Raw genomic sequence first — 23463 nt, 5'->3', positions numbered from 1 at the left:
TTTTGTGAAAAGCCCATTATTTTAAATTGAGTCCCGTATTTTAAATTGAGTCTTGGTATTTCAAATTGAGTCCCGATGTCTTCTATCGAGTCCCGTTATTTTTATTTGAGTCCTAGTATTTTTAGTCGAGTCCCGATGTTTTTAACAGAGTCCAGGTATTTTTATTTGAGTCCTGGTGTGTTTAATTGAGTCCCATTGTTTAAACCGAGTCCCGTTATTTTCAAAAATAAGTCTTTTTGTTTTAAAACAAATTTTTCAATTTGAGCATTTTCAATTTTTAAATTGAGTTTTTCCAAAATTTTCAAAGTTTTCGGAGTCGAGTCGTTTAATTTTTAAAATGAATTTTTTATGAACATTTTTGTCAAGTCATCTTTCCGAGTCCCGATCCCCCGGTATTTGGAAATCAAGTCCTTATGAAACAATTGCAAAAAGGGAAATAGGAAAAATATAAAAAGAGAAAAATACCAAATAAATAAAAAACACAAAGAAATAAAAATCCATCCTCATACCCGCAAGCCTTCAACCGAATTGGCACATGCATGATTGCAATATTCCCCCACAGGAATAGAGGAACAAAAATGCAGGAAAGGAATATTTCTGTTTCTGCTTCCCGCGTGCTTATGCACGCCATTTTTCATTGCAGACTCCCTATAAAGAGCCCATGCACAGAGCAAACAGAAGGGGGGGCCTCCACTGTTCATTAAGTCATCTCACTCACTCCCATCTCCCGGAATATCTCCATCCCTCCACACAACCGCAGCAGCATCCCTCTCTCTCTCTCTTTCATCTCTCTCGTCTCCCCTGCAACCCAGCTCCCATTTTCCTTCATCCCTCCTCCCTCATCGTCTCTCCCTCGCAACCAATATCACCCTCACACTCTCAAGTCCCTCACAGTTTCCTGTGAACTCACACACCGCTCACACTCTTCATCCTTCCATTAAATCCGGCCACCATCAGATCCCACTCCAGCCACCTCCATCCACAGCAGTTGCAGCAGGCAGCCACCAGCTCGCATCTTTGACACAACCTCACGGCGGCATTACCACCTCCGGCCATCTACCTGCAACCCAGCAAGCTAACGGGCACCTCCAACAATCTCGCAGCTCCCATCTCCTTTGCTCACAGACTCTCCACCATATCTCCACATCTCCATCTTGCCATCTCAACGAATCACCACCCACGACACCACCAACCTTCCTTGCAGCTCCATCAAGCAGGGGAGAATCTCCTATAACTCACATTCACGCTCTCAGGAGTACGGTCTTCACATCTCAGATCTGCTGCGGCAGACTAGCAGACTCAAAGAAAAAATTTTGAGCTCGATTTCAAATCTGTTGCTGTTCATTTTCGTGAGGAGTATTGCAGGTTGAAAGTTATAGTGGGGTTTGGCTCTGCAGTTGGGTTGCTTTTCGTCGGCTTCACAGAGGCTCTGCAGTTGGGTTGCTTTTCATCGGTTTCACAGAGGTCTCATTCTTCTCAAGCTTCGGGAGCATATCGATATCGTTCAGACCAGCTCACCGGGAACAACCATCAGCTCCAGCCTCCTTCACGAATCCCCTCGCTGCTGCATGCATGCTTGACACGCCACAATGGGTTGTTGTTAAGCTGTCCTGCCAGTTCAAGGAAGGGGAGGTTTGATTCTCAATTCATTTGTTCTTTAATTCTTTTCGTTCGCGTCATCCAAATCTATTCATTGCTGTATGTTCAGATGGGTGTTCGCCGGAATTTCAGTGTCTTTCTTTTTCTGATCGAAGCTTCATTTTTTTTTCGATTTCCTATTTGTGTTGTTGCGTACATTTACAGCGCTTCTGAGATCTGTTGTTTGCCCACTATTCAAAATGTTGTTGCTTCCGCGTGGCACTGTGCATGCATACATACACATTTACATTCACAGCACCAATACACACTGTTAATATGCACATGACATACACACATTCACCCCAAGCAGACACTGTTACACACTAAAACACATGCATACACACACAAAACACCTATAAATACACACTCAAATACACACCCATGAACTTCACACAGATACATGCACTGTCCCATGAACACACACAGTAAATACACCCACAAATACACACCCATGCACACAGTAACCCACACACACAGTAAAATACACACACAGCACCAATACACACACACACAGCCCACACACCAAACCACACATGTAGCACACAATTTTGCTCACTTCAAACACAGCAAAACACCCAGTAAAACACACACACTGCTCACACACACAGGCACACGCACACATTCATTTTTATTATGTGCTTTTAATTTATATTTGTGGGACTTTCTTGTTATGTTCATTTTAATTTATTTGCGTATGCTGGGTCCAGCATGTTATTTTGGGTTTCTCTCATTCTGTGTTTAATGTCGATGCTAACATGACCTTTTATTGTGTATTGTGATGCTTTTTTTTATGTGATATTTTTAGCATTTTAATCCTATCATGCCCTTTATTATAATTATATTTCTTTTTCTTATGGTTCACGTTATGTTCATTATTACGTTCCTCTTGTTAGTTTATTGTCATGTATTGAGATAGTTTGACATTTTAAGTTATCATTATTATGTGTTAGTGTTACTATGTTTAGTGTATGTTTTATGACATGTTTAAGCATTTTAGTTTATAATGTGTATATGTGTAAGTTGTATTAACATGGCCTTGACCGGGCCTAAAACGGGTCGACCCTTCTTGGACCGGTTCTTCGCCGAACCAGTTGGGTCTTCTGAACCGGTATGAAACCAGTTTGGTCATCCATTTTATTTCTCATCTTCTTTTCAATTTTTGCGGATTTCGCCTTAATTCCTTTTTTGTTATTTAATTACTTCGGGAAAAAATATTGAAAAATCACCAAAAAATCAAAAATTTCAAAAAATGTCTTTGCACTTGAAAAAATCACAAAAATCCACAAAAGTCTTTGAAAAATCACAAAAAAATATTTTTGAGGTCTGTTTTTGTCCCGAAGGAGTCTGAAAACCTCCCGGAATATTATTTTCATACTTAGAAAAATCCTACAGATTTCAAAGCTCCGCAAGTGTATTTTGGTATCCTATTTTCTTGATTTTCCATCCCGATGATTGCAACCAAGGGCATAGACTCTTCAGAGTACTGGATTGCCCTGTTTCTGAGGGAATACCTATATAATATTTACATTCTTTTGATTTTTGAAAGGGAGTAATTTTGAAAGGCTTATTAGATTTATTTGGGGATAATTTTTTATTAATCTGGTACCGTTTGTAAGAGCGGGCGCGTAGGGAGTGCTAATACCTTCCCCTCACATAACCGTACTCCTGAACCCGACTTTGGTGATGCAGACCAATTCTACCCCTAACGGGGTAGCAATCAAATGTTCTAAGCACACTCCAAAATGTTAGTGGCGACTCCATCACACATTACTTTTCTATGAAAAATCTTTTTCAAAATCACACATCCATTTCTCCCAGTTCGCAGCCGCACCCACTTTTTTCCGGAGTGGTTCTCTGGCAGGGTCCAGGACGTCACAACACTCGCCATTGTTTCCTCTGCCATTGTTTCCCCTATCTGTAGCAACAAATGTCACATTTTGCCACAAACTTTTTGATTTCACCCTTCATTCTCTTCAATAAAATCCCTCAGAAACGTGCTTGTAGGTTCTAAAATAACCTGAGTGACCCAGAGTCAATGATGTGTGTACTTCTTGCAGTATGGTTTGCTTGGGGGCTGAATTAGCCACTAATAAAATTCTCCCCTTATACAGCAAGTTTAAAGAGTCCCAAAAGTAAGGAGGGACTTAAGTTGGCTCTTCTTGTAGTTTTTGGATAATAATTTTAGTCTCCGAATTTTTCCACCATTCCTTCCTAATTTGTTCAAGAGTAGTACATGCAAGTACAGAAATAGCTACAAGTTCAACTTGTTCATGAAGTCATGAGAGAGCATCTGCCATATTCTTAGCCCCTTTCTTGCAAATGATCTCACAGTTATAGCCCAACAACTTAGTGACCAATTCTATTGTTCCATGGAAGAGATTCATTTCTCCAAAGAATACTTTAGGCTCTAGTGATCAGTTTAGTTTTGGAAATGCCACCAATTAAATACAGTCTCCACTTTGTAATTGCATGCACAATGGCTAGCATCTCTTTGTCATAGACAAACATGCTAATGTGGAATGGAGGAAGAGCCTAAATAGTAAAAGCAATGGGGCGTCCATCTTGCAGTAAAACTGCATCAATGCTAACTCCTAATGCATCATACTCAATGTTGAAAACCTTGTTGAAATATGGCAAGGCAAGAACTGGTGTGGGAGACATTGCGTGCTTAAGCTTGACAAAGGCTTGTTTTGCTTCCTCACTTCATTTGAATACATCCTTTTAGTAAAGTGATAAGTGAAGTGCTAATCTTTCCATAATCCTTGACAAACTTGCAATAGCGACTAGTCAACCCCAAAAATCCTTACACCATTTTGGTCATTTGTGGAATAGGCTAGTATGTCATCGCTTATATCTTAGAAGGATCAACTACAACACCTTCTTAGGAAGAAACACACCCAAGGTATTCCATATGCAATCGAGCTAAGCTGCATTTAGATTCTTGACAAATAGATGATTCCCACAAAGAGTGGTGAGCACAGTTCACAAATGACATACACGAACTTCAAGAGATGAGCTGTATATCAGAATATCATCAAAAATATATGAGAACAAACTTACGTAGTTAAGGTTTGAAAATGTCATTCATGAGACTTTGGAAGGTTGAAGGAACATTAGTTAACCCAAATGGCATAACCAAGAACTCATAATGACCATCTTGAGTTCCAAATGCAGTCTTCTAAATGTCATCCACATGTACCCAAATCTTAAGACAGCCTGATCTCAGTGCTCAATAATCAACACATATCCGCCAAGAGCCATCCTTCTTCATCACCAATAAGACGAGAAGGATATGGACAGATGGTTGAATCATGCCAGCATCTAACATTTCTTTCCCCATTTTTGCAATTTTTGCTTTTTGAAAATAAGGATCGCGATAAGGACAAACATTAGCAGGGGCACTACCTGGCAATAAAGGAAGGGGGTGATCACGTGTTTGCTAAGGTAGCAATCCCTGTGGCTCCTCAAATAGATCAAAACATTTTGAAATAAGAGATTTTAGATTTAGCCCTTCATCATGGCCATATTTATGTTGTTAGTCCTCTGGTGCTCAAAGTTTTAATAGGCAACCATGTCACTCCTTTTTAAGGAGCTTCTCCATACGACAGCTTGAAATTGTAGTGATATTACCACAACATTTGCCTTTGAGTCACTCTTTGGCTGTTCACAAAGAACTTTATAACCATTTTGGAAAAATTCCAAGCTATACCACCTAAAGTGCTTACCCGCTCAATACCCAAAACCACTGCATAGTCTTCTAAAGGTTGCAAAAAGAAATCAACATACAGCCCATGATTCTGCATCTAACTTTAACCTTTAGACACTTGCTCTGACATCTCAAGGTCCTTCCTTTAGCAACCTTCATATCAAAGTTTTCACTTTGCTCCACTAGACAGGCTAGCCATTTAGCAATTTTAGTGTCTATGAAACTATTAGTTATACTCATATCAGTTAAGATAGTAATTAGGTTGGTGTTTGGCATTTCAACAAGCCATTGATTCTTATGGTTTGAGAATTAGCATAAAGCATGAAATGAAGAAGTGATAGATTCATTATTATCATCAGATTCAATAACTTCATAATCTGAATCAGCGCAATCATCCTCAACCTCTTCTGGCTCCTCCACCGATTCAATCATCAAGAGTCGTCCCTTTTTGCAACAATGCCCTCTATGCCACTTCTCATCACAATGCCAACACAAGCCTTTTGTCGTTCACTCTTTAAGTCCCTCCTGAGTCAACCGTTTGGCAAAAGGATTACAAGCAGTAGGTGGTGTGATAGTGCTATAGACATTATTCTTGTTCATGGTCTTGCTTGAATGACATCATTCTTCTCTCAACTTCTCTTCTTCTAACCATGCAAAGGCAATTGTAGCAACCAAGGTCGACACACTTTGACCTCATGCCAAATGTCAAGTAGGAGACCTTCAATGAAAGGACCAATTAGTTAAATTTCATTCCAATCTTTAGTCTCGTTTGACTGCCCAAATCGTATCTTGTACTCCAAGAGAGTGCTAGTTTGGCATATTTTGGTAAGCTCCCCGTCATATTCTCATATCCCGTGGGCCCAAGTCGGACATATAATCCTGCCCATGAAGACATTTCATAACAAGCTTCAAACAAATCATACCATTGAATAGCATCACCATCTAGACTAATAGCAACACTCTCAACTTTAGATATTTCTGGAGTGCGGTGAAAATGGAAGTATTTTTTCAGCCCCACAACCCAACCAGTAGGGTCATGATTGTCCCACTGAGGAAATTCCACCTTAATACGAGAATGACCATGATCACGCTTTCCTTGCTAGTTGCTAACCTCCTTTGCTCAAATACAGTTGCTCCCATCTTGCGTCTCTTTATAAGAAGATGTAATGAGTAGTTTAGAGAGTGATGCCTAAATCTCTTCAAATTAAGGCTTAATAATATTGGTCAGTTCAGCCTTTAGCCCAGCTTCCATCCAGTATTCTACTAAATTTTCTAAGACCATTGCGTATGAGTGAAGATCAAAACTTCCAAGGTCTTGCTTTTGTTGGCAAGCTAATGGCATCCACAAGAATGTTGGCTCTAATACCAAATGATAGGACCCTAGGGTTTTATCTTAGAGAAATTGATGAAATCGAAAGGATGGAAAATAGAAATAGAAAATAAGGTTGATCACTTCAAAGGAGCCAAAGGCTATGAATTATGTTATTTCTTGAATAAAAAATGTCCCATAGGATTACATATATATATAGGGCAGGAAACCCTACTACTAGGAATATAAATATCCCAATCCAAGTCCTTCATGGACTTAGACACATTAAATAAAAATCTCAATTGATTTAGGAATCACAACACATTAAATAAAAATTCCAATTGATTTGAAAATCATAACATGAATTAGAAGTCCCAATTGATTTGGGAATCTTAACACATTAATTAGAAATCCCAATTGATTTGGGAATCATAACACAACCTTCCAACTCTGTTAAACATTTGGTTGTGTCGACTCATTCCAAATCCCAATTGATTTGGGAATCGTAACACATCCTTCCAACTATGTTAACCATTTGGTTGTGCTGACTCATTCCCAATCTCTCCCCCTTGGGATTAGGGATTTTTTCTTACCTCCCACCAACTCTAAGGCTTCAACAAAGCTACGCCAATTTTCCCCTTTCAATCCCCCTCAAATGAATATAGAATTTCTTTTGTTGTTCGATCGCACTCCCACTTCCAAGAATTTACCTTTGCAATTCAATCTACCCCCCACCCAAAAAACCAATCTACCAAATGTTTTGTGATGAGAGGAACACTTGAAGCTATATATTAAGGAAGATAAATCTCCCAGACACCTTGCAGCTAAAAGGGTGGTCCTGATCCACCAATTCTCCTCCATACTTTCCTTCAAGTAAATCCATAGACGGAAGGCTCTTGCAAGAGAGTAAGAGAGCGAGAGACAATCATACACAAAAGGATTTTCAAACTTGAATTGTTATAAACTAAATTAGATATTTTCTAATTGTGGAGGAAACATGTTTTGACTTGATGGTGGTAACTAGTAAATCTAAGGCAAAAAGAATTCGAGGGAACTATTAAATTTGAAGTTATCGGTGAATTATGATAGGAAGGGCTTCAAGAGGGACCCTATTTATTAATTTTAGGTTTTTTTTTTTTCTTTTGAGTAGGATTTTGTTTCCATCCCTAGTTTGTATATTTCTATTTTTTAATATATCTTCTTCTACAATTAAAAAAAAAACCTACATCACTAGAATCCTAATTCAATTAATTTTGGAAACCATAAATGAATAACAATTATTAAATCAACTTAGAATTTCATGCAAATTAGGGTACTATTTTTTTAATAATATTATTAAACTATTGCTCCTTGTTGTGCTTCTTCTTATTATTATTAAAATTTCTTCTTTTCCAATCTAAAATAATGATATTAAACTCTTAAAGTGAACAAAGTTTCTGTTCTTAGAAATTAAACAAGTGAATAATGCAGAAGTTGGAATCCATAATTACTAGTTGCAATTCAATATCGTACAATTTTCAAAAACAAATATCTTTTTCTTAGGGGTGAATACCAGCTAGGCAGTGTCGGCATTCCTCTACCAATAACAAAAAGTAGATTAAAATTTTTCGGCAAACTAAAAAGAATCGTGTAAACCTCTCCCTCGCTCAGCTAGGACTGTTGACATTCCTTATACTACTAGTAAAGTTAGAATCATGTAAAGCTCTCCGCCCCCCCCCCCCCCCTTTTTTTCTTGAATGACAATCCAACATTTCAATCAGAAGCTCTCTTATCTCCCAAACGCACCTCATCTTTCAGAGCATATACTTAAATCACCATTCAAGCACCTTCAAATCACTTCTCTCTCAACCATTCAAGCACCTTTCAAGATCCAGTGCAGATTTGGGAGACTATTTCAAAGGATTCCTTGCAAAAGAAAGATTATGTTAAATTATACTTGTTTCTTAACGTATTGTTCATCTGTGATTTTTTTTTTTCAGTTTGTGTGTCTCAAACTTTGGTACACTGGAAAAGAAAAATATAAGAAAGATAGTGTTGTAGATGTCCAAAAAGAAGAGGGTAGAGTGCCCAACAAGAAGTTTTCAAATTATATTTGATTTCTTTTAACATTATATTTTTCATTTTCTTAATTTTTCTTTCTTTGTGAATATACGTAATTTATTTATATATTTTTATCTAAAAACAAAATTCTCCAAAGGCTTATGCCTGGCTTCTTAAGGTTTACAAAACCTCGCCTTACGCCTTCGCCTTTTAAAACATTGAATCATATAATAATTTATATGCTAGATTAGATACAAAAAGGGGAAAGATACATATTTAAATTTGCTAGAGCTAGGGGAGGGGTCAAGGAGTTAAGTAATGCAAAATGTATAAAAAGCGAGGATGATATTGCCTTGGTTAAAAAAAAGACAAAAGAAAGATGACAAAGTTACTTCAATAAGCTATTTAACAAAAATTAAGTAGAAAGCTTAAATTTAGGATAGACAAATGAGGAAAATGCTAAAACTATGAGATTTATTCAAAAAGAGTAAATGAAGTTAAGTTTGCATTTAAAAAGAAATTTAATGGAAACCTTATAGGACCAGATAACATCCTAATAGAAGTTTGGAAATGCCTAAGTGATAATGAAATTATATGGTTAACTAATTTACTTAAATATGAAAAAAGAAAATGCCAAATGAGCAGAGGAAAAGCACTTTAATACATATATACAAAAATAAAGTAGATCTTCAAAATTGTAATAACTATCGGCAAATTAAACATACGAGTCATATGATGAAACTATGGGAAAGGGTAGTTGAACAAAGATTAAAGTAAGAAACGAGTCTCAGAAAACCACTTTTTATGCCTAGAAAATCTACTACAAAAGCTATATGTCTTTTAAGAAGATTAATGTAAAAATTATGGGGAAAGAAGCAGCACTAGCATATGGTTTTTATTTACTTAGAAAAAGCGTATGATAGGTACCTAGGGAAGTTCTATGGTGGGTTTTATATAGGGAAAAAAATAAGCGTATGTAGTATGCATATTGATGTTATTAAGAATATGTACGATGAAGTAATGACTAGCATTAGGACTATAGGTGGAGTGGTTAGAGAGTTTCCAATCACAATAAGTGTACATTAAGGATCTGCTTTGAGCCTTTATCTTTTTGCCTTAGTAATGGATGAACTTACTAAGAGTATCCAAAATGATGTTCTATGGTATATGTTGTTTGCAGATGATATTGTCTTGATTAATGAAACTAGGGATAGAGTAGAATCTAAGTTAATATTATGAAGAGAAGCTTTATAGTCTAGAGATTTTAGGATAAGTACAAATAAGACATGAAATATGAAATATAATTTCAATCATAGTCGGAGGAATATTGGAGAAAATATTAAACTTAATGGTCAAGAAATCAATAGCATTAGTAGATTTTGATACCTTGGATATATTATGCAAGCTGGAGGAGAAGTTGAAGAATATGTAATACATAGAGTTAAAGTAGCTTGAGTAAAATGAAGAAGTGCTTCGGATGTACTGTGTGATCCTAGAATACCCTTAAAAATAAAAGGAAAGTTCTATACAGTTGTTAGACCAGCTATGTTATATGGATCAAAGTGTTTGGCAACTAAGAAATAACATATCCAAGCAGTAGAAGCTACCAACATGAGAATGCCAAGGTGGATGAGTGGTAAATTGTTAAAAGAAAAATTAAAAAATGAACATATTCGCAATAAGTTAGGCGTAGCTCCCATAGAAGATAAAGAAGTGGCAACTCAAATGGTTTGGGCATGTGTAACATAAGCTTTAGTGCACCCGTGACGAAAAGTGAGCTAGTTACTAGTAGAAAGGGTAGGGATAGACCTAAAATAACTCGGAATATGATAGTAAGGATTTAATAGCCCTAAATTTTTCAAAAAAAAAATTTCCCATGATAGTGGAAATTGGCAAAAAAGGAATCATGTAGCCGGCCTCACTTAGTGAGACTTAAGATTTGGTTTGTTGTTGTTGTTGTTGCTACTATTGTTGTTGATTTTCTTGAATTTTTGAATATTTTCATCTGATTTTTATGCGCATGTTTAACAAATTCAGGTCAACACTTTTGGTGAGTTGGATCCTAACCCCCACTAGTCCGGGATGCAATTAACCCATGAATTGTGATGCACAAACCAGGTCATGGTTCGCACAAAAAAATAAAATAAAATAAATAAAGAAGAAAGCAAAGGATGAAGCAACCTAGGTAACTATGATCCCCATTATGTTGAAGTCCAAATTCACTCCAAGTCACACTATGTCAAAGTGAGCCAAGTTCTAGGAAAAATGCCATAACCACTTCCCCACCAAGGAAATGTTTTTACACAATACAATGCAATTAGGATTTCTTGTGCCACTCTCCTATCATCCACTAATTCTTTAAGTCGTCCTCCTACCACTTGCCATTCTATGAAAACAAATCATATTCGATACCTATCTAGTTAAAATGAAAAATAATATTGCTCATGTACCCTTTATAAAAAGAATCCTCCTATTTGTTTTTGAGCTTGAGACTTGAGAATTTGGTTGTATCATTGGCAACGGAATATTTACTTCAACATATCAATCATTCATCTAAAGTTGTTGGATCAAGTCTTTGCGAGACATTTATGGATTTGCATCTTTGTTTCATGCTCGTGCACATGATGTTCTAGTCAATGAAGCCTCGTCTATACTATGGCATAGGTGCACAGGACATATTGTTTAAACAACTTTTTAAAAAAAAAATAAACATTGAAAAAAGAAAAAACCACTCAAATAAACCTCATTCAACCTTTTAACCAATACCAGGCAGCTTTTAAAATCTTTGAAAATTCAGGTTTTCCTGCTTTCTCTTTGCTTCTACCCCATTTTCTCAGCAAACAAACAGAAGCTAACTGAAAAAAAAAAAAAATGAATAGATTGGTTGAGAACGGAACCTGGCCGCGCAATTTCATGGTCAAAACACTGCCCTTACGGACACGCTCCCAAGGAAAAGCGAAAAGCATTCTAAGCTTCACCACGAAGCTCTTCCATCCCCTAATCTCCTTGAAGTCAAACTCACCACTCGGATACTCGTCGCCGGAAGTCCTCAGACTTCCATTGTCCCCCTCGTAGGCAGTCTCCGCCCCAGATTTTGCAGAAAGCTCATCTCCTTCCTTGGACGCTTGTTCATCTTTCTTGGCTTCAGAAGACGAATCGAATGCTCTCGCGAAGAGGCATCTTCGAGGGATAGCGATGAGAAGGGCGCGACGAAACGGGAGAGAGCTAGAGAGAAAGCGGAAGAGGGAGAATCGGCAGGCGAAGGAGAGAGGAGGGAGAGAGGAAGTGAGGCGAACAGGGAAAGAAGCTTTGTGGAGAACGGCAGTTAAGCTAGAACGGTGGATTGAACTGATGGGAGGCCGACCCAGAAGCTTCGGCATCTCTCTCTCTCTCTCTCTCTCTCTCTCTCTGCTGTGCTGGGAAGGAGTGACAGAGAGAGTGGAGTAGGACTTATAATCTGATATTGCGATGACGAGTTTCGGGAATGGTGGGGCGGAGGATGATGGTGCTAACTTTCCTCCACGTCCTCCCTTTCCGGCTACGTTGAATGTGCGCAGAACGCCATCTGCGAGGTTGACGCAGCTAGACTCTGAGCTGACGCGGTTCAACTTCCTCCAAAGAAGGTTTTTTCCTTTAAAAAAAAAAAAAAGGAATTTTGTACACCCCACTATATTTAGGGGCCTATAGATATAAAGAGTCCATTGGTTTGCAAAATTAAAAATATTACCATGAAATAATATTTTTAAAAATTTTATTTCAAAAAATAGGATATTACTTTTTAAACTTTTATTTTTTAAAACAGACTCTCTATCTCTTCACAATCACAACATTATTACATAATTTACATCATAAAATTCTCAATAATGCATATAGGATTCTCATGTCAACATAAGAATCCTAATAAGTATTTTAAAAAATAACCATTATACTCTTGATATGTGTGTGACGAATATATAAAGAATAATTCTATTTTTAATGCAAAAAATCTATTAAGAATAGTTCGAAAAGTATGATTCCAATGAAAAATATTTATAAGGAATGTGGGAATAGAATGTCCATATTTCATAAAAATTCTTGTATTTTCAAACATGTGAATATGTTTGTCAAATTCTTATGCTCAAACAAACGTGATAATGAGATAGTCTGGGCATCACATTCTTAAGAAGGAGCATTGGAGTTTCAATTTCAGGTAGATACACTCACGGAATTAGCGATATCTGTGGATGGTGAGAGTTTATTCTATGAGTTAGTGGGAACCGTGGATGGTGAGAGTTCTCTATGAGCCAATGGGGACCGTGGATGGTAATGGAGATGTGTTCTGGGGGTCGAGTTGGCCAAACGTCCAACTGATGCACGGAAGTCGTGTCCGCATCTAGACGTTACCCTAATCAGCGAGACTTAGGGACGGATGACGCTGATCCGTAGGTTTGATGTCACACCAAGGGATTCGAAGAGCTCGTTGGTGGCTAGAGGTCCTATGTAATCAAAAAAAAAAAAAAAAGATAGAGATATAAACCAGACAAATTTTGTTGAAATATTTTCTACAATAATCAATTTTATGGGTTTTCAAAGTCTTCCATTCATGTATTTTCTAAAGTATTTATGATAAGCATTTAATGTTATGTGAGTTTGTCCCATATTGGAAAGAATGAAAAAAGAAAAGTCATTAATATAAATGATAAGGTGGAATATTCTCTTAAAGTTGTTTATGAGATAGTGCTAATGTGTACTCTAGTACACCCTATGACGAAGCACCGTCCGCACATGCACATGTGCGCACTTGGCATGGGTTGTAGGGCGCTAGCGGCGCATTTAGTTGTCACACAAGCACTTAACGCTTTACACGCTTGCATCGTTGCAAGATTACTCTTATATTTTTTATAAGATCATGTGGTGCGACCAAGAAGACACAAGGGGCAACTATGTCGAGCTAGAAGATTCCAGAGTACTAGATAATAGTAGGTTCATCAAATGGTTCGACTAGGACGCGTCTAGGAAACCTTGGAAGTGCGATCTGGTCGACTATGCTATCAATTGTACACAGAAATCTTCCAGAATGTGTCAACCAGGGTGCGACCGGGAAATTTTGGAGGTGCGACAGGGTCGATGCACATAGCGCTTTGAACAAATGCAACTGTTCATACCTTTGTAAATTTTTGGAAAAGGCGTAATTCTACCTATTTAACGACAGAATTAACTTTATGAAATACATAGAAAATTAAGTCATTCTCTTCTTCTCTTTCTCACATAAAGCGTTCACAAATTATATTTTTCTTCAAATTTGGATTCTATTTTCTATAGAAAAAGAATTACAGAAAATTTGTTCATATTCTTCTAAGAGTGTTTGTAATCAGTTTTCGTTTGTGTATAACGCAAACAGATATCAGATTATATTCTGGGTTTCACTGTATCCTGTAAACGTATTTGCTAACTCAATATACACCAATCTAGTAGGAGCAAATAATGTTTTAAGGAAAACGATATTGTAATGTGCCTTGAAGCGTTTTTTATTTTGCAGGAATTTCTTTATTTATTCTTATAAATTTAGAGTGTGAACGACAAAATTTGAGTTTACTCCGTTAAAAAATATTTGTCCTACCTACTGCCTTGAATTCCTTTCGAGGCTTTTAATATTTTCATTCCCGCCCCATAAGAAAATCTACCAACATACAAAATTTTGAAAATAAATAAATAAATACCACAATTCCTATGCCTTTATATTATAAAAATAATATGATTTATTTTATTTTTTAAATAATTGTAGATAACACAATTTCTTTAGTATAAAAGTAAATATAATGATATAATACATTTAGACGCTACAAACAATGAATGAAAATACTACACACACACACATAACATTTATACTACAATAATATATAATAAAATAAAAACAATAAGTAGACGCATGTAGGCACGAGTTTATGCATGCACGCATGCACCTAAATCATCCAAAACAATGTTGCTCTGCTTACGAGTTTTTAAATAATACATATAGTGGCCAAAATGATGTTGTTTTGCCTCCTTTCTTCTTCCCCGCACCTTCCCCTACCAAGTCACATCCATTAGCGCCATTTTTTCTCCATGGATGGTCATGTTAGGTCCATGTTTTGTCATTGTTCCCTAACATGACCATCCATGACCCCTCTGCTATCCTTTATTTTTCAGTGCAAATCCATCCATTCCCTTTTCTTACTCTCCAAAGCTTCCCTAATCCATGAAAAATTGCATGCTTGAGACCCTTCATCTCTACCACCCTTTTCCCCAATCATGTTGCCATGGCTGGTTTGCCATGCACCCTGCCTTATCACTTATCAAACTAAAACCCAAGTTTGACCTTTTTATTTTATTCTTAATGTATCTTATAATTAGCCCTAAACTAGGACCAACTTGAGGATCGATCCCATAGGGCCTCTCAACTATGTTCTTACATCTCCTTTCCTTTCTTTTCTTGTACTTCAACTCACTTCTAGCTTTCAACCATACTAAAACCAAAGCTAAGAGACTTGTTGACACTCTATTTTGTTCAGGGTCAATTTAGCCTAAATTTGATTTAATTTAGCATTTAATGAGAAATTCAGGGGAGTATTAAGCCTAGAGTAATCAATTAAAATATTACTCTCTCTCCTAGTGCTGCCGTGAACAAATCATGCATTTAGAGTACTTTGAAGTTCTAATTGTATAATTTGGGGTTATTACTAGTTAAAATTGGGAGTTATCCCTATTTTAATTGGATTTTTAATCAAGAATAAGTCATGTTTGTTTCCCAAACACTCATATAGGACAAGAGGAGCATTCTTTTCAAAACAAAGGACAATTTTGAAATTTTGAAGTTGAGGCATGCTAGCTTCCTTTTTCCTTATAAAAAAGAAGTTATGCTCTCATCTAAAGGGGGGAACAAGCTTAGAAAGAAGACACAAAGGAGCGGGCATACATTCAAGTGAGTGAGTGAGTGAGTGAGTGAGTGAGAGAGAGAGAGAGAGAGAGAGAGAGAGAGAGAGAGAGAGAGAGGAGACTTCCGAAAGCAAAAGGTTGACATTCAAACTACTTGATTTCTTAAGGAATCAAAGTGCCGAAAACACAAGGTATGTTCACTAACTTTGTTTTTAATTAAAAGTTTGCATGTTTGCATGCTCAAGATCTGTATTATGGTTATAGTTGATGCCTCAATACGAGCGCAAAAGTGAGCTAGTTGGAAACTAGGGTTTTCGCCATATTATCATTGAAAGGTTAGTTTTTTATAACTTATATCTCTTGTTTTCTCTACTATGAGATCATGTCTAGATAGAGGGAGAGTAGTTTGGGTGATTTAGAGAGAGAAAAAGAGTGGAAAAAGGTGGTTAGAGGCTATAACCCGCCAAAAAAGAGAAAATAGAAGCAAGTCCTAAAAATTGTATTTTTATGTGCATGGAGTGTCCAAAGGGTAAAGAACAGGTAAAATAAGGTTCTTAAGGTCAAAATGGATATATATATATATATAAAGAGGCTAGAGGGGTTTTACAAAGCATAGAATCATACCATCACCATTATTGTCGGCAATGGCTAATAGAGGTGAGGACAAGGTGTTTTTTTTTTTTTTGCTCATTTTAGGTTGTTATTTTGGTTGAAAAAGATTGCTGGGGTCACGAGGAGTCAAATGGTGGGGACGACATTCAATTTGGACGTAGGAAGAGGCCAAAATGAAGGACATGTGTTTAGGCTTTTAGTGTCTTCATCGGGCGAGTCGCCAAAGAAGACAATGGAATAGTGAATCTAGTGACCCCACCCCCAATGTTGGTGTATGCTCTGTCAACTTGAACCACTAGATCAGTCGATTAGTCTATAATGTTTTTTATTTATTTTTATTTATTTAATTTAATAAGTTTGTTTTAAGTTTTAAAATAAATTAAAAAATTAATTGAAAATTTGTGAAAAAATGGGAGGCAACTAGAAAATTTATTTTTTATTTTAATTTTATTTTATTAATATATTCTATTTATTTATTTATTTAAATTTGGTTGTTTCTAATTCATATATATATATATATATATATATATATATATTCTTTTAGATGTTTACTTAGCTTACTGTTTAGTAATTTTAGGGGACCTTTTTCCAATATCTAGGGACTTTTAGGATAATTTTTTTCCTTCTATGAATATTTTTTATTAAGTTTTCTTACATTTTCTTATATTTTTAGCCTTTATAAATTGTTAAAAATATATAGAAATTGTAGAAAATTCCTAAAAATGCCAAAAATTTCTAAATAGGTTTACAATATGTTTTTAAGGTTTCCAAGGTGTTTAAAACTTGTTTGCATCTTAATTTGAGTTTAAGGATCAAATTGGAGACTCGACGACACCTAATACCTTGTTTTGCATGCATTTATCTATTTGTGAATGTTGAAATGCTTGAATTATATCAAAATTCAATTGAAGAATACTCTTCTAAGGCTTGTTTAGAGAGGTTTATGTTAGTTTGAATTGTACATTGCCCTGAATGATATGTGTTGTCATTTTGCTATGATGTGATTAAGACTTGTCATGAAATGATGTTTGAATCCTTACTGGAATTTGGGAATGGTTTGACCAAGCACGAGGCTCGACGACACTCGATACCTTGTTTTGCATGCATTTATCTATTTTTAAATGTTGGAATGATTATATTATATCAAAATGTAGTTGAAGAACACTTTTCTAAGGCTTGTTTAGAGTTATTCATGTTAGTTTGATTTGTATATTGCCCTTAATGATATTTGTTGTCATTTTACTATGATGTGATTGAGACTTGTGGGGAAATTATGATTGAATCCTTAGATCAAACATGAGGCTTGACAACACCTGGTACCTTGTTTTGCATGCATTTATCTATTTGTGAATGTTGGAATGATTGAATTGTATCAAAATGCAATTGAAGAACACTCTTCTAAGGCTTGTTTAGAGAGGTTCATGTTAATTTGAATTGTATATTGCCCTCAATGATATGTGTTGTCGTTTTGCTATGATGTGATTGAGATTTGTTGTGAAATGATATTTGAATCCTTGTTAGAACTTGAGATTGGTTTGATCAAACACGAGGCTCGACGACACTTGGAACCTTATTTCGCATGCATTTTTTATTTTAAAATGTTGGAATGATTGAATTATATTAGAATGCAGTTAAAGAACACTCTTCTAAGGCTTGTTTAGAGAGGTTCATGTTAGTTTCAATTGTACACTGCACTCAATGATATGTGTTGTCATTTTGCTATGATGTGATTGAGACTTGTTGTGAAATGACGTTTTAATCCTTATCAGAATTTGGGAATGGTTTGATCAAACACGAGGCTTGACGACACCTGGTACCTTGTTTTGCATGCATTTATCCATTTGTGAATGTTGGAATGATTTAGTTATATCAAAATGCAGTTGAAGAACACTCTTATAAGGTTTGTTTAAATAGGTTCAACGTTAGTTTGAATTGTAGATTGCCCTTAATGATAAGTGTTATTATTTTGCTTTGATGTGGCTGAGACTTGTCATGAAATGATGTTTGACTCCTTATCGAAATTTGGGAATGGTTTGAATGTTTAGAAATTTGAAAACTATATATATTAATTTATGAATCTGATGATGGATCCCTAAAGTACATGTTATTGTTCTTCGTGTGATTTTTTAGGTGAGGGATATAACGCCCCACAAATTCTGGTATATTTTTTTTCATAATAATAATAATAATAACTCTCATACCATAAAACATACATTAAATCAACCTGGACCCCAAAGGAAATCGAGGATATACCTTGAAATTAGGATAGCTTCCCAAGAGGGGGGGGGTGAATTGGAATTTTAAAATTATTTCAAGTTTAATTCTTTGTTTTATATCAACAATCACAACAAGTACATACAAAAACAATTCAAACACAACCAATCAACAAGATAATCAGAATCTTGATCTTTGTATCAATAACCCTGTAATAAATTGTAAAGAACGCTGAATTTATGTAAGCCCTATGTTTATTCCAAACTCACAATTTCTTTTTTGTATTTAACTTTTAAACAAACTTTCAGATTAATAAGTTTAGGATGATCAACCAACGTAATCCCTTTTGGTTTCCGCAATCAATGCTGATCAAGCCAAAACAAATTATCCTCCGATCTATTTAACAATCATACACTCAGAATTAGCAACTTAAAGCATACACGCAGGTTGTAATTATTGCTAAAAAATAAAGAGCAAGGAAGAGAAAAGAGACACAAGGTTTTACGAGGTTCGGCTTATACCCAGCCTACGTCCTCGGCTTTGGCAAACCACGAAAGGATTCACTAGTTCAGCTCCGTTGACGAGTGGAACAATACCGATTACAATCACTCCTTCCGTTAGGCTAGAGCCTGCCTCTCCAAACGAAATTCCCTCGTTTGGCCCAATGATTCTACAACCTTGAATAGTCTATAAATAAGAACCAAGATAGAGAAGAGTTTGTGTACAAGAAAACACTCTCATAGTAGAGTAGGTTAGTACAACATTCAGCACAAGAATACTTCAAAGTAATTCAAATATCAAAGAATATGAAGCTCAATACTCAATTTAGATCACCAAGTATCTTCCAAAATTTGAAAGATTCAGACTTTGAAGGCTTAACTTCGGAGTTTGAATTAGCAGCAATTCAGTAGTTGAAGATGAATAAACACAAGAGAATTTGAGAGCTTTTTAGAGAACTTTGCTCGCTAGAAATTTCTTGGTGTTAAAATATTTGAAGTTTCGAGCTATTTATAGAAGTTTAAAAGTAATTTCTTACTCCCAAAGTTTCCTTGAAGTAGTTTCCAAGTTTTTTAAAATAATAGTGTCCAAAAACTTCATTTAAAAAATCTTCCCATTGAGAGTTTTTAAGCTAACGTTCGAGTGGCAGTCGCCTGTCATAGAATAAACTCACAACACAGAACACTAGCCGTCGCCTAGCATGACCACCCAGGTGCTTGGCTATGTTTAGGCAGTCACCTGGCATGCTACTATCTGTTTGAAAAATTCTTCATTTAATTTGGTAGTCGCCTGCCACAAGAGGACAGTCGCCTAGCCCTTCTGTTTTTCAAAAACTTTTCTTTTTCATAAACCTTTCTTTTCTTTGATTTGAAAAACATACTTTAGAGTTTTATTAAAAATATATTTTTGAGTTTCTTTTGATTTTATGAGAGTTTCAATTTAGTTTATACTTGAAATTAACTTGAAGTACTTACATACAAACATCCTTAAAACTTTATTCCATTGATCTTCAAGTAAGTCCTTGTTCTTCCATCATTTTTGAGTTTCTGATCTTTTCTTTGGGCTTTCATCAAGTTATCTTTAATCCTCATGCTCTTCAAGATCTCTTTTAATCCATAAGCTTTATCATCCTTTTGAGTTTTGTCACTACCTTTAAGCTTTGCCCTTTTCATGAAAAACTTTCACTTAGACCACATTAAACATATCATGATTTGTTATCATCAAAATAAGAATTGTAAGTCTTGTTAGACCAACAATCTCACCCTTTTTGATGATGACAAATCAAGAGCAAAAATAATAAGAGATAATACTCATGGCTCCCCCTTTCAACAAGCATGATATATTCATAGTCATAGTCACATAAGTAATGAATTTATGGTACTTGCAAAATGATCCATACAATGTGGTACTTGCAAAATGATCCATAAAATGATCCATACAATGATTCATAGCAAAATGATCCATACAATGATTCATATAAGATCCATACAAGATAATACAATCCATACATATTCATAGTCTTACAAACCATAGCATATTAGTATTTTTCATTTTTGCACTCCCTTCTCTCAAACATCTCCCCCTTTGGACATCAATCAAAAAGGAGAAAAGAGTAATACAAAAAAAATATTGTGAAGTGCTGCAATACATAGTACTTATAAATCTTACAAACATAAAGAACATACTATCCGGTAAAGCACTAATACATAGACAAAAGTTTTTAAATAGCTCATAGATGAAACACATCAATCGGAGGCTTCCATAGATCCACTTTCTTCTTCTTCTTGTTCACCAGATTCATCATCACTTGATGGAGCAGAGCTGATATCCAATGGAGATTTGCCTTTAGAAGAGCTAGCCAAATGTTGCTCAATCTTGTCAACTCGTTGAACAAGGCTTGAACAATGAGTTTCCACAGAAGAAACCTTCTCCCTTAGTGTACCAAGTCCAGATTGCATTCCATCACTGAAGGTCATATAGTGATTAAAAAATGGAACGAACCAAGAAAGAGTTTTTGGGTCAAGTTGAACTAAAGATGCTGGTATGGAAGACTGAGGTGGCGGTGTAGATGATACGTGACGATGTCCCTTATGAAACCACCCTTGAGGAGAGTTCTTATATCCCATACACTTAAGAATAGTATCAAAAAAGATATTGTAATGGGTTTTGCTAGTGAAGTTAAATGATGGTGTAAGAACATTGAAATGAGCAAATACCATATTTAACATCCCAGCATATAGTAGAATGACACAACGAGCATCAACTTTCATAATAATCCATTTGATTATTAGACTTGGAAGATCCAACTTTTTCCCTTTAAGAATACACCACATTACAAAACAATCTAAAAATGAAATATGATCATGAGAACCGAATCGTGGTAGGATATTGTATGTAATAAGTTTGTGCAGGATTAGAGCTTGTAGTTTGAGCTATTTGTAAAAAGGTGGATGCCCAAAGTTGACAGGTGTATCAGTTATGATTAGGGGTAAAAATTCTTCTGGAGTAAATCCTTGGGACATAATCCATTGTTTCTCAACAATGTGGACCTCAAAATCTCCTGGTTTGACTCGAAGAATTTTTCCCAAAGATATAGGAGTAAGATGAATATTTTGCCCTAGAAGATTTGTTTTGATCCAATTTTCATCCCTTTCCATATTTGCATAGAAAATCCGAACCATGTTTGGATAGTATCCTTTTGCTTGATAAGTAATAAACCGATCCCACCCAATTTCCTTGAAAAGTTCCATAATTTTACGAAAATCTAAATTGAAGAATGTAACATCAAGAACTTTACCTAGAATGGGTTCGGCTGAGGCGATTTGGTTTCTATAGAGTTGCTTAGCATGTGGAGTTACTAACCATTTCTCCACTTCATCATTGTTGATCCTTGTCGATGATGAAGAACCTTTGTTACTAGTCGATTTTATCCGTGGCATGTTTGTATGGAAGAGGATAGCTGATAAACCCTAGGTTATACTCGCGATTTGGTGTGGATGATAGGTTTGATACTCGGTTTTGGACTAATTTGGAAGAAGATTCTGTGTTGAAAAGAATAGGAAAGAAGAATTTCAGAGAGAGAGAGAAGGAGCAGTCGCCTGAAGGAAGTTAAAATGACATAAAACAGGGTTTTAAACCCAACCCTCCGCGAGGCAGTCGCCTGCTAGGATGAGGCAGGCGCCTGTCAATGAAGAATTTAAAAAGTCAGTAGCCTGGCACTCGCCTGGCACCTTGGTTGCAGTCGCCTGGCACCTTGGTTGCAGTCGCCTGCCAAGCAAAAAAAATTTAGTTTACTTCTCGAATATGCATCATACCCAATTCTCTTCTAATGAATGTGAATCGCTCTTCAGATAGAGGTTTTGTGAATATATCTGCTAATTGGTTATTTGTATTTATAAATTCTAGCATTATGTCTTCGTTTTGCACGTGATCTCTCAAGAAGTGATGTTTTATGTCAATATGTTTTGTTCTTGAGTGAGATACTGGATTTTTTGAAATATTTATGGCACTTGTGTTATCACATTTTATTGGAATAGTTTGATATTGAATTTTAAAATCTTTTAGTTGCTGTTTCATATACAATGTTTGGGCACAGCAACTCCTTGCAGCTATGTATTCTGCTTCTGCTGTGGATAAAACTACAAAGTTTTGTTTCTTTGAAGACCATGAGACTAAAGAGTGTCCGAGAAAATGACACGTTCTGCTTGTGCTTTTTCTATCTATCTTGCATCCAGCAAAGTCAGTATCAGAATAACTTATCATTTCAAATTCAGTTTCCTTTGGATACCATAAATCTAGTTCAAGTGTGCCTAGTAGATATCTAAGGATTTTTTTAACCGCTGTTTGATGTGATTCCTTAGGAGCTGATTGGAACCTAGCACACATACATACACTAAACATAATATCCGGTCTAGTTGCTATTAAGTAAAGTAAGCTTCCTATCATACCTCGGTAATGCTTAGTATCTACTTGTTTCCCTTTTTCATCCTTGTCATGACTAGTTGAAGTGCTTATGGGAGTTCCTATAGGTCTACTTTCTTCCATATCAAACTTCTTTAAATTGTCTTTAATATATTTAGTTTTATTTATGAAAGTTTCATTTTTTGCTTGTTTGATTTGTAACCCTAGAAAGTAATTTAACTCTCCCATTATGCTCATCTCAAACTCTTTTTGCATAGACTTAGCAATTCATTACACAAATCCTCATGAGTTGCTCCAAAAATAATATCATCAACATAAATTTGTACTATAAGCATGTCTTTGTTTTTGGTTTTTATAAATAAAGTACTATCTATCTTTCCTCTTGAAAAGTTATTTTGAATTAGAAACTTGCTTAGCCTTTCATACCAAGCTCTAGGAGCTTGTTTCAAACCATATAAAGCTCTAGTTAACTTAAATACATGATCTGGATTTTTTGAATTTTCAAAACCTGGAGGTTGTTTTACATATACTTCTTCATTTATATATCCATTTAAGAAAGCACTTTTCACATCCATTTGGTATAATTTGAAGTCCTTATAGGCTGCATAAGCTAAGAGCATCCTAATTGCTT

General features: G+C 35.8%; 1 protein-coding gene across 1 annotated transcript in view; it reads right to left on the bottom strand.

Annotated features, from left to right (window-relative positions):
* The window catches only part of LOC131146378 (serine protease SPPA, chloroplastic), a 137677-nt gene extending 125325 nt beyond the window's left edge, over positions 1–12352 (bottom strand). The window contains exon 1 of the mRNA XM_058095964.1: positions 11591–12352. Coding sequence (XP_057951947.1) covers positions 11591–12073 — 483 coding nt within the window. The 5' untranslated portion in view covers positions 12074–12352. The remainder of the gene's footprint in view (positions 1–11590) is intronic.
* Between the last annotated feature and the right edge of the window lie 11111 nt (positions 12353–23463).

This window comes from Malania oleifera, chromosome 13 (genome assembly GCF_029873635.1).
Source record: "Malania oleifera isolate guangnan ecotype guangnan chromosome 13, ASM2987363v1, whole genome shotgun sequence".
Taxonomy (NCBI): domain Eukaryota; kingdom Viridiplantae; phylum Streptophyta; class Magnoliopsida; order Santalales; family Ximeniaceae; genus Malania; species Malania oleifera.
This window is presented reverse-complemented; position numbering and strand designations above follow the sequence as displayed.